Source organism: Scatophagus argus, chromosome 2 (assembly GCF_020382885.2).
Source record: "Scatophagus argus isolate fScaArg1 chromosome 2, fScaArg1.pri, whole genome shotgun sequence".
In the NCBI taxonomy this organism is placed as follows: domain Eukaryota; kingdom Metazoa; phylum Chordata; class Actinopteri; family Scatophagidae; genus Scatophagus; species Scatophagus argus.
In genome coordinates, this window is record NC_058494.1 from 25226818 (window position 1) to 25239120 (window position 12303).

A 12303-nucleotide genomic window follows, 5' to 3' on the forward strand; every position below is an offset into this window, starting at 1 on the left:
TATTCAGATTCATATATTTAAAGTTATTGCTTGTCTTAGAATTTCTGGAATACTGTGGAGTTTTAGGAGTTTTATTCGGCCAGGAATCCCATTGCATTTGTAGCATTGTGATGGGAACCACACTGGTCACCCCTTTTGAATTTGTCCAAAACAACATCAGAAAACTGAACCAGTTTTCATCATTTCTCATCAGTCATTTCTTTTCTTCTCCTTTGTTTGTTGTGCTTCCCTCCTTTCTTTATTCTTCTCTGCATATTGAATGCCTCTGCTGCTGGACATCTTTCCATCACTGTCACTTTATCTTTCTCTGTCTCCATTACATTAGGTATTAATTAGTTGCGTTTCCGACGCCTGAAGCTGAAGCGGTATTTAACGTTGAAGACAGATTAAGTGTAGACCAGTTAGTGGCAGAAAGGATTTTTGTCAGATAAATGATGATGTATCTTTGGAACATTTGGTTTGACAATTTTTAAATAACCACAAGTGGCTTTGGATGTTCTATAATAATAAAAAAAGTCAGTACAGCTCTTCATCCATCTTCTTCCACTTTATCCGGAGCCAGGTCAAGATGACAAACCGTCTGCCTTTAATAGGTACAAACAGACTCTTGGTGCTTTTAGTTTGTGCATTAAAGGATAAGGACAGCAATGTTCTGTTTTCTTTTATTGTTGTCAACAAATCCCATGAAAACATCAGTATCAACAATGCGTCAGTCAGTTTCTGTTCCGTGTGTGTCTCAGCCTAAGCCTGTTCGGTCATATTGGAAACTTGAATCTTTTGTGATGGGTAACAAATACATTATGATCTAATGCAAGCAGTTTTTGTGCCTGAACTTACTTGCTGTAACCGTGTGAGAAACACTTTGTGGTGGGAACTCTTTGTGCATCTAACTGTGACATTTAAGACTGTCTAAAGCAGGCATCTCAAACTGGTCCACAGGAGGGCCGGTGTGGCTGCAGGTTTTCTTTCCAACCAAGTAGCAGCACACCAGACTTGACTCATTTAATCAACTGATCTCCGTCTTCAGACAGCTGATTGGTCAAACGGTGTGCTCTTGGTTGGTTGGCACAAAAACCTGCAGCCACACCGGCCCTCCTGTGGACCAGTTTGAGATGCCTGGTCTAAAGTGTGAAGTGATAATATTTGATGCTCTGCAAATGAGGCTGGGGTCACTATTTCAAGTTGTGGGTGTGATCTATGGTGCGCATTTTAGGCATCAACAATTTTAGTTTTATTTACTAAAAGCCAATCGCAGTGGCCACAGTCAGAGAACAGTAAAGCCTTTTTGTTGCGGAAATAATATTAGTATCAAACGTTGGGTCATTTTGTTTCTAAATGCTAACTTGGAAACATTTGGAGGTTTTGTTTTTTTTGATATTATAATAAGCCTCATCAAGCTGCAATTAAGTAGCATTAATTCCTTTATGGTAGACCGTTAGAAACAAGAGAGGTAGATTTTTTAAAGTGATGCATGCAGAGGAAAATATTTAGAAGTTTCAAAATCAGATTACAAGGTCACAGGACCAAAGTGTGCAGAAAGTCACTTCACTGCTTCTTGCCTTTGCCAGGCTAAAATGACATGTTATTATTCATCCTCTTCAACTGTTCTTTATCTTATGCTGCATATAGAAAAGTAAAATGTGAACTTTTGCCTCTGTTCACCTTTTCCTAACAACATGAAATTCTGCATTTTTATTTTTTAATGTGAGGACCCCAAAGGAAAACACACTAACCTTTAAAGTAGCTCTTTATTAAAGACTTTTGTAAAAGAGTGAGTCAGTGTGCAGCCAGATGTTGATATTTTCAGTTCGGCAGCCTTATCAATGCTCTGACTGCAGCCCTGGGGGAAGAATGTTGTCTCCCTGATGTTTGGGTAGAGAAACAAGTACACAAACACACACAGACATCACCACAAATAAACAGGAGGATCACATCCTCACGTTAAGTTACAGTCACAGAAATCTCCCTCGTTTCAGTTGTGCCTCACAATCAACAGTCCCTTTTTCCATCCACTTTAGCTTGTTTTCTTTCCAGTCTCTGCTCTCTCGTTTGGGTATCTTTTATTGCTTTTGTTAGACTTGTTTTTGTGGTGGAAGCGTAGACCACAACAGAAATAAACATCAAGCTATTAGGGAGTCACTGGAAGCACAGAAATGTACTGTAGTGTTGTTAACATTAGCACACACAAACACGGGACATCACAGGAAGTGAAACATGTTCTTATTGGAGTATTATTTTCTCTGGAGTTAATCTTCCCAAAGTATTCCGTGAAATAATCACAGAATATACTGAGTATGATCCCACAAAAAGACTAAATTACCAGGACTGTGTCTGAAATTCCATACTGACGTGCAGCATGTGAGATTTTGTAGTACGAAACCAATAATACACTAAAAGCATAATATTACAGGATGCGAGCACTGAACACCACGCCGACACAAACGTGCCACCATGCAATGCAGCAGGAAGGAAAATAACAACATGACATGGCAGACTGTGACCAAGGCAGCTCTGGTTTAAATTTCACAAATGCTTCAATGAGTGTAGGTGTAAGATTTCACTTTGCTAAGGGAAATACATTTTTTGAATACATTCATTATGGGTTACTATGCTTATGCATCCAGCTAGCAAGGAGGCTCTCAGGAAGTGATGCAATGTGTACTAAGCAGTACTTCTGAAAGGATACACACTTCTGGTTATTCGTAAAGTACTGCATGTTGAATAAATTGAACACAAACACAGAGTTTGCAGTGCAGCACTAGTTTAGACCCTGTATTTTTATTGTCTTTAGTACAATGAGAATGATCAGATTGATGTGACTGATTCAAACCAGCAGTCTAACAGTACTGTTTTCCTTTTCTGCTGAAGCATACGCAGTGATACAGCACCGTGTCTGTTGTCTTTGCTTCCTTGCTCTGGCCTGTCAATGGATTTCTTGTAATTCTATTCTTCCATTGCGCCCTCCAGATTAAAATGTTTGAAGTGTAAATGTGTAGAACCATACAAACATGCTGCGTGGGTAGGTTCCCTGCTTTTCAACTTAACTCTCTCTGATTACTTGCAAAACCTCAATGATAGCTTTGTTTTGATAGACTTTCTAAGGAAAGGAGGATCAAAACTTATAAGACAGGATAGATATGTCATGAGATTGGAGTTTGACAGAGCAGTTTTTAGAAGTTCACTCAGGACAGACTTACAAGACTTTTCTGACCAATTAGGTGCTTCCAATATGAAGGAAACTTCCTGCAGAGCCTGAACACTGGTGGTGGTGGTGCTGATGAGGAAGGGAGCTCAAGGTGAGGGTCTGATTGGACAGTGTGATTGGAGTTAGCCAGGCATCCGTAGTTGAGGTGGTGGAGGGTTGAAGGCAAGTCACAAAATCTTTACCATTCACAGACAGCTCTGCAGCTCTAACAGCTTCCACTCTTCTGTGAAGGCTTTCCACAACATGTTGGAGTGTTTCTGTGGGAATTTGTGCCCATTCATGCAGCAGAGCATTTGTGAGGTCACACACTGATGTTGGACCAAAAGGCCTGGCTCACAATCTCCGTTCCAGTTCATCCCAAAGGTGTTGGATGGGGTTGAGGTCAGGACTCTGTGTGGGCCAGTCAAGTTCTTCCACACCAAACTCATCCAACCATGTCTTTATGGAGCTTTGCTTTGTGCACTGGGGCACAGTCATGCTGGAATAGAAAAGTCCCACTGTCATGAGAGTCAGTGTGACTCATGTCACATTACGTTCTAAGATTCCCTGCGCAATTGTAACAAAAAAATGTTGAGCTGTGTTGCTGCGTGTAGCATCAGCGTCCTGGAGGAACTTTCTTTGGTCTTACTGTATGTGGTTGAAATGACAATGAAGACAAACATGAGTCAACCCAAAGTGCAGATGACTGAGTGAAGGTTTCATTAGTCTAAAAGTAGGAGAGTTCTTTAAACAGTTCTTTAAACAGTCCTAAAAGTTTCCAGATCAGGGCGGGTTTGTTTGCTATGGAAACCAAAGGTACAAACATCAGAGTCTGCTCTTAGTTGTGTTCCACACACGCTTCTGTTGCTTAGTTTCCAGCTTGAATGCTTCCATAGCATCCAACAATTTATTATAACACAGCATCCTCATCCCTGCAGTGTGCTTTTAGTTCTCTGCTTGAGGGGTCTAAAGACATCAGATGGGCTTAAGTTACAAGCTGCAAATTGCTTCAGGCCAAGTTGTTGCTTTAAATATCCAGCAGGAAACATCAACACTCACAGCCGGGGACAGGGAGAAGAGCTATCCTCAGGCTTTGCCTCACCTCCAAATTTCCTGTCCCTCACTATTTTCTTTCTGTCTCCTAATTGGCCCTCTCTTCCACTAAAAACTGTATGTCTTTCTCTTTCTCAATCCCCTCTCTCAGTTTATTTGCCCATCTAATGGAATTCTACAGTCACATATACAAATGCACCTCATTGCCTTTCCTGTGAGGAGACTTGGCTAATGGCATTCTGCTCATTGCCTGCTACTGCACCCCAGGGAGTCCTTTGCCTGTTTGCTTTGCATATCTATCTGTGAACGCTTTGAGTTTCTACATGGATGGATTCGTAACTGTTAAGAAGTCAGCAAGTAAAATTTTTCCCAAACTGTGTAATAGAGTGATTATCCCTGATTTGAGGCAGGGAGGGGATTTTGTTGTCGTGTTTTTCTCTTGCAACTGTTAGATGAAATGTCTGCGGGATCCTGGATGTGCCTGTTCACCCTCATGACCCCAAACAAACATTCAAAACCTAAGGCAGGATTGTAAAAATGCATGAGCGTCTGTCACAAAATAAGCCTGTTTTCATATTTCATGAAGGCTTTTTGTCCAACAGTGTGATAGATTCTTTACTACAGAACATCTGACACAACATAAATTGTTCAGCACCCTCTCTGATCTCAGAAGAAACCTGCTTCTTCTCCCCTGTTAGATCATCAGTGAATGCTGTTAACAGCTTTAAAAGATTTGAACTAACAATGAAAACATTGAGATATGTTTATTTTGAGTGGACAAGTACAAATGATGGTTCTAGCGTCTGGAAGTTGCTCTTTGTATCACAATAAAAATGAATTGGGAATGCAAAGTACTTTTCAGATCTTAAGGAGGCATGAAACGATTACCAGTTTCACGGAAAACAACAGTCAAACATTTAGTCACTTAGTATTTCAAATTTTTATTTAATTTGCACTGAAAAGCTCAACTGCAAATACTGTCCAGCATCAACCAACGCTAGCAACAGCCTCCCAGACGAAATGCTTTGGGATTTGTTTTGTGTCTGTGAATGCATATCAGACATCAGTGACTAAGTCTGAGTGGACAAAGTCTGAAGTGTGGTCATAGCTTGGTTTTGCAGAACATACACAAAGAAGATTGCTGCAAAAGGGGGCAAAACTTAAAATCTTATCTCATCTTCTTTCACTATATAGCTAACATGTAGCTCAGTGCATGATGTGGGAACTTTAGAAACGAGGTCAAATGTCATGATTTGTCTGTCTATCTTCGTAATAGCTTGTCAATAACATAAACTGAAGCTTTCATAGTTGCCGACTACTTGATGCTTTATGTGTCACGTGTGTGCTCATATAACGTGAATGTTTCTGTTTGTGTGACAGGTGGGAAACCTTGGTCTGCTCTTCATGTTGCTGTTTTTCATCTATGCAGCTCTTGGAGTGGAGCTGTTTGGAGAGCTGGGTAAGTCTGCTCTGCCACCAACATGTTAGCGATTAAAGTGATCAAAATATTGTAAATGCTACACCCAAAACAAGGCACGAGCTGTTCCTTTCCAAATTAGCTTTTTTAAAGCACTTTAACTGACTACCAACACAACATGTGGCTCGTCAATGTTGTGTTCGTTCAGGAGCCTTCATGGCTGCCCCTCTGTGGGGCCACGCTGTTGTGTCCAAACTGGAAATCCGCTCTCCAGTCAACCAGGTATCTGATTCTGACCACCTAACTGTAGCCACCAGCTCAAGTCCAACTTAAGTCCACTCCTTGCTTCACTGATTTTTTAAAGCAAGTGGTTGCCATGTCTGAAGGTGAGTAGAATGTGTATGGCTTTAGAGGTTGTGGAGCAGTCCAGCAGGGGGTCACTGGAAAATTTCCCTGATTTTCAAATCCCAGGGTTGATAGGTGTGCAGCTTCCCAGAACTGTGGGGACTTGGACACACACTGTTGCAACTCCATCCTTGTCTAACTTCCTATCCAATGGAACACATGTTCTTTAATGACTATGTCTTCGTCTGATTTGGCATGATGGAGTCGATATGTTTTTCTGTTTGCTCCGTTCAGGGCTGCAAATCATTTTGTTCCAGTCATTTTGTTCTTCTGCGCGGATTTTGTTTGCAAAATCTGGTTTCATTTTACATCTTAAATGTTTGAAATTAATTTTTTTACTCTCTTACGCTTCCTTTTCTTTCTCTCTTCTGTCTTTTCTCATCTTGTCTTCTCTCAGTGTGTAACGCTGACTACCCCTGTGAAGGAATGAGCCGACACGCCACCTTTGAAAACTTTGGCATGGCCTTCCTCACTCTCTTCCAAGTTTCCACTGGTGACAATTGGAACGGCATCATGAAGGTACTCCAGTTTGCAGCTGTGTTAGATTGAGTTCATATGACATTTATCTCTTGACATTTGTCACTTGGAATGGGATACGCAATTGACTAAGCTGATTGGTTTTCACTTTTCCTCATTGTCACCTCATCTTCTACTCCAGAGACGGCACACGATTTCTGAGATGAGGGTCAAGCAGAAAGTCTAAAGCTGCTCTGCCTGAGAATTTAGAGATGAATAAAAGCATATATTTTTGTATTTTTTTAAGCTGCCCGAACCTATTTTACCCCAATCTCAGCACAGACAGAAACCAAGAAGAATTCTAATTGAAGTACTTCAGTTCAGGTCCCAGGACTAGCTGATATTAAAGCAGTGGAAATGAGTGAGTAATGAGCATGCACTCAACAAAAACCTTCCGCCGATGAATAAAGTTTAAAATTTCCACTCGCAAAATGTGAGCACTTGATCCCCCCTCCCTTCGTTCTCTCATCTCTCACTCTTTAATCACACCCAAGTACCTCGAGCTCTTAAAATTTTATCACAGCCCATTTCAGAGAGAGAGAGTTAATCAGTGCTGATTAAGCTCTTAGAAAGAGTGACTGACAGCTGATGAAAAGAAGACAGACAAGAAAATTTGTCAGAGCCTTTCGACTGGTTTGACAGTGTGCTGTGTAAAGACATCACAGATTCAGGGTTCAAAGGATTTAACTCATCAGCTTGTTCCCTTACAATAAAATTCAGATTCTTATAAAACACAAAGATAGGCTGTAACCATGGAGTCAGTGTTAAGAGGTACCAAATCTGAGCCCTGATGTGTGTAATGTATGCTAACTAGCTAACGTTAAGACAGGAATTTAGCCTAACATTGGAAGGCGAAAATGAAATATTACTGTTCTCCCATTACTGTATGTCCACCTGCTCCTTCTTTTCTCCTGTCTGATGCTTCCTGTCTTTTCCCTCTGTAAACTCTCCTCGCCTCCCTCCAGGACACCCTGAGGGAGTGCCCACAGGAGGGTCCAGGCAGCGACTACGGCTGCCACGCTGGCCTTCAGTTCATCTCCCCGATGTATTTTGTGTCCTTCGTGCTCACGGCCCAGTTTGTTTTGATAAACGTGGTGGTGGCGGTGCTCATGAAGCATCTGGACGATTCCAACAAGGAGGCACAGGAGGATGCTGAGATGGACGCCGAGATCGAGCTGGAGCTGGCTCAGGGAGGCCTCTGTTGCATGATGGGGGGCATCGGCGCCATTGCAGGGGCAACGGGTGGCGCTGCAAGTGGGGCCGGTGTGGGTGGAGGAGCGTCTGGTGTAAATACAGCCGGCACAGTCGGTGGTCCAACTGGCGGAGTGATTGCGCCCCTACGAGATGGAGGAGGAGGAGGTGGTGCAGCTCATGAAGGACACGCACACCATCGATGTCGGCTCTTCTCTCCTGCTCAGGTAAGCAGACTTTGGGAGATTCAACACAGTCACTACAGCTGAGCCAGTGCCAACAATATAGTGCTGCTGTTTGTGTGTGTTGGTAGCACACACATTATGATTATTTTTTCAGAAAAAGTGAAGGTCTCATGGTTCTCTCCGGGAATCTGGGAAAACTTCAGCCTCAGCCTTTTGGTCTGTATAGCTCTGTTAGTGAACTGAATCACGGAAGCAAAAGTTTTCTGAATATTATATGTGAACATGAGGTTACAGTTCACGTTTTGGCCACTTCTGACCACAGGCTAATCATGCGGGATCGTGAGCTCTGAGCCAGCTGATCTGCAAACTGCAGACTCCCTGCAGCAGTGAATCAATCTGAATTCAGATAGAAGGCAGATGAGTCATCAGTCTTTCAACAATACAATCACAAGCTCACCAATCTAATCACTGACTGCGCTGATGTATTTCCAGAGACACAATGTAGTACCACTATCACAGCCTGGGAGGTGCGGTCTCTCAACAGTTTGATCCAGCGTAACAATTTGAACGTCAACTTGGGCTCCCAGAACTTTTCTACTGTCTTAAACACTAAACAGTTTGTTAATTAATCAGAAAACTGGAGCCGTTGAGCTTTGTATAGCAAGTTGGCGAGGGGCAGTTATGAAAATGATCAATTCTCAACAGCGTGCTTGAAGAGGAGGCATTTGTCAGGTTGAAACAAGCTGTTTATGACAAGTTTGTGCAATTAAGAGAATTTAATGAACCTGACTGACTGACAAACCTCACGGTTAGAGAAATTTGCCCAAGCTCAAGTTACAAACAGGCAGTTGTCATGATACTAAACTAACTAATACATAACTTGCAGGTTTGTCCTGGATATCGCAAGACTTCATTAACTTCACCAACAGTTTTGAGTCTGCACAGGAGCTGCTTTCATTCAGGAAATACTGCAGCCATACTTGTGCAACCTCATTGGTCACTTTTACAAACATGCATATGAACATGGTACACAACACTTTTAACTTCTGCAGAGGACCTGCATGAACACACACACACATAGACACACACACGCTGAAAAGATATTAAATGGCCACTGTCTCCACCTTTCTAAAAATACTGTGAGTGGGGGCAGCGGCTCTCGTTCTTCATCTCCCTGATTACTGCAACTCAAACAGCAAGTCCGTACAAGCTACATCTATAATCACACTCACATAAAATTATAGCACCTGCAGATGAGAACAGGTATTTTTAGAAGCATGCTCACTGGGGCAGAGAGAAAGAAAGAAACAAGTAAATAAACAAACAAAGGTGGAAACAAAGGGGTGGGGGGTGCTTGACAAGAGAAATCAGGAAATGGAGAGAGGGGAAAGTAGAACAAATATAAACCTCAAAGAGAGGAAGTGACTGATTGCTGCAGCAAGTCATCGAGCAAGAGGCTGAGCGAGTGACAAACTGAATGTGAGTCAATGGGTGACCGATTAAGGTAAAGGTAAAGGTGGAGTGTTTACTCCTCTTCAACTCTAATGTGTTTGGGCAGGTGACAGCAGCGCCAGGTAAACTGTGAGGTGGCTCATTAGGAACGACCCCGTAAACACGAACGCTGATTAGCACCAATGGGTGGAGCAGGTTGTTAGCTGATCTGATTGCCAGCTGTTGCCTTGCACGGAGGCAGCATAACGACAAAGACGCAGCCTGGACTGGTGCTCATTATTTCTTTATGTGCTCTGATTTTCAGCAGACAAAGTTCATCTGTCATGTTAAGCAGGGAACAGACCTTTATCATAGCCACTTATTACATGGTTTTGCTGAATATTCTAATCTGATTTGTCAGTTAGGGCATTATACAGCCTGTTGTGTATGAATACCAGACCGTTGCTATGGACACATTTCTGATCATTGATTCCAAGGGCTTACTTCTTACTTCTGCAGTTTTTTCAGGGTTTTTTTCCTCCTCTTTTTCTTTGCCGGGAATGTTCAGTCATTAGCCATCAGTAAAGATTTTGTGCTGGCCAGATATTTTAAGATAAGTATTAGAAAAATCTTTTTTTGCCATTGTCGTGCTAGAATTATATATATATATATAAAATTTATTGTTTTCAATTTGGGCAAATAAAAGAGGAAAAATGCTAGATGATGAAGTTGTATATTTGCAGACACTGGAAACTGCTGAGTGCGCTGGAGGTGGATAAATGTTACAACAGTGAAGTGAACTTAAACTGGCATAAATTGATTTTTTTTGGCCACTTGAGGGCAGCAGTAACAGGCTTTAACCAGAAAGCTGACATACATTATCACCTATAAGACAGTTGCATATTCACACATTCAACAGGTACAGATCAACGCTAACTTTAATTTCTTTAATGTCTGTGTCCACCTGATGAACTTAGGATGGAAGGGAAGGAAATATGTGGCGCTTTAGCTGCTAAATGCTCCACTGTGCTCACCAAATAGCCGCTGACATTGTCTTTCTGCTGTGTGGACTGGTATCTGTTTCACTGAAAGCAGCTGCCTGCTGAAGCTGAAAACCAGTTGATGTGAGCAGAGAGACTAAACAAGTTGTGGGCTGAATAAAGACAGAACATTGAGGTGCTGAAATGCCCCACAGAGCTGAGGGGGAACTGCAGAGTCAAGCGATAGCCCTCTGGTTTCCTCATTTTTAGCAACCACTCTCAAATAACACACACTCATTTTGTCGTCTCTCGATTAAAGAATACTGACTGGAGCATAAAACGACCTCATAATGAATGCTGTCCGGCTCTTACAGAGGTCTCTGATATTTCTTCATGGGGATCAAAACGGAGCTAGAAGGAGAGTTCATTTTGGACTGTTTTTCAGGTGGCCAGAAACATGACTCCGTACGAATACTCACAGTGCTTATTGTGTACCAAATGTTGCTGTAGTAACTTTATAATGTAATAATTCATCAGTTTTGTCCTTGCAGCTTGTTCTGCTGCCTCCCAGTGGCTCAAAAATCCAGTACTGCCAAACAGACTGCATGAATTTTTCTCTCTACCAACAACACCATCCGATCCAGACTCCAGACTGAAATAGACTCAGACAAACTGTCCTACCAGCTTTTGTATTTTATCCTAACTGTACTTTTCTTCAGGGATTTTTTTTTTCTTTCAGTAGCTAAGCCCTGGTATGTTTATAACTGCATATGTGAACCTAATGAACCTTAGTAATCTTTTGTACTTTGGTGCTGACTGAAGAAAATTAATACTGTCATCCATCTTTAAGAATGACACTGAATCAATGTGTGAGAGGGGAGGGAGGACGGAACAGAGAGAGGGAGGAGGATGACTGTGGAAGGGTCGGAAGACAAGGGAGATTGTGAGTGGGTGGCAGGCTCCGCCACAGTCTCATTGTGCTTATAGCTCATTGTCTGTCAGCCGACTGGTATTTTTAACCAGAAGAGGAGTTAAAAAGGGAAATGAAAGGAGGGACTCTTCCTATATGCGCTACTTTAAATCCATATTCTGATCAGCTAGCAAATGGCTTTGTCAGGATTCGAGTTCAGCCTATTTTTGTGAGCATCAGTGCTGAGATTTAGATGTTTTATCCCGTGGGGCAGCCAACCAGCAAAACCAGAATCATCACTAATGTGTGACGGAAAATACACTATATAGAAAACTATCAGGGCAAACCTCTTTATTATTGAATTCAGTTGTGTTATGGGGCTGTTGTTCAGGGTTTGGGCTCGGCCCCTTACTTCTAGTGAAGGGAAATCTTAATGTTTCAGCATACCAAGACATTTTGGACAATGCTGTGCCGCCAACCCCCCTGCAACAGCCAAGGCAAGGCCCCCCTGCACCCCAGCCATGACTGTGCCGCAGCACACAAAGCAAAGCTCCACGAAGACACAGCCGGATGAGTCCAGTGCACAAGAACCCATAAGGCCCACACAAAGCTCTGATCTCAACCACAGTGAACACCTGTGTGACGAACCGTAACAGAGACCATGAGCCAGGCCTTTCCGTCCAACATTAGTGCCCGACCCCACAAATGCTCCACATCACCGCTCCAAAATCCCAGTGAAAGCCTTTCCATCAGAGTGAAAGCTGCCACAGCTGTAAAGGATGGGCCACTCCACACCAGTGTCCAATGTCCCCAAAGACCTCACTTTTGTGACGGTCAGGTGTCCCAATACTATATAGTATAAGTATATAAAAGAGAAGGGGGAGAGGAGAGGGCAAACAGGCCAACAGAAACACAGTGTTCATTATGACAACTCACCTTATCTCAGGATTATTACTGTAAATCAGTAATGAAGTTGTGACATCTGGAACAAGTTAATAAACAGCAAAGCATGTAAGAAAGCCAGACCAGTA

At 42.4% G+C, this 12303-nt stretch overlaps 1 protein-coding gene across 1 annotated transcript in view; it reads left to right on the plus strand.

The window, feature by feature from the left end:
• Window positions 1-12303, plus strand: part of LOC124050742 (voltage-dependent T-type calcium channel subunit alpha-1I-like) — a 127543-nt gene that overhangs the window by 90781 nt on the left and 24459 nt on the right. The window contains exons 29-31 of the mRNA XM_046373550.1: window positions 5618-5696; window positions 6457-6578; window positions 7541-7993. Coding sequence (XP_046229506.1) covers window positions 5618-5696; window positions 6457-6578; window positions 7541-7993 — 654 coding nt within the window. The remainder of the gene's footprint in view (window positions 1-5617; window positions 5697-6456; window positions 6579-7540; window positions 7994-12303) is intronic.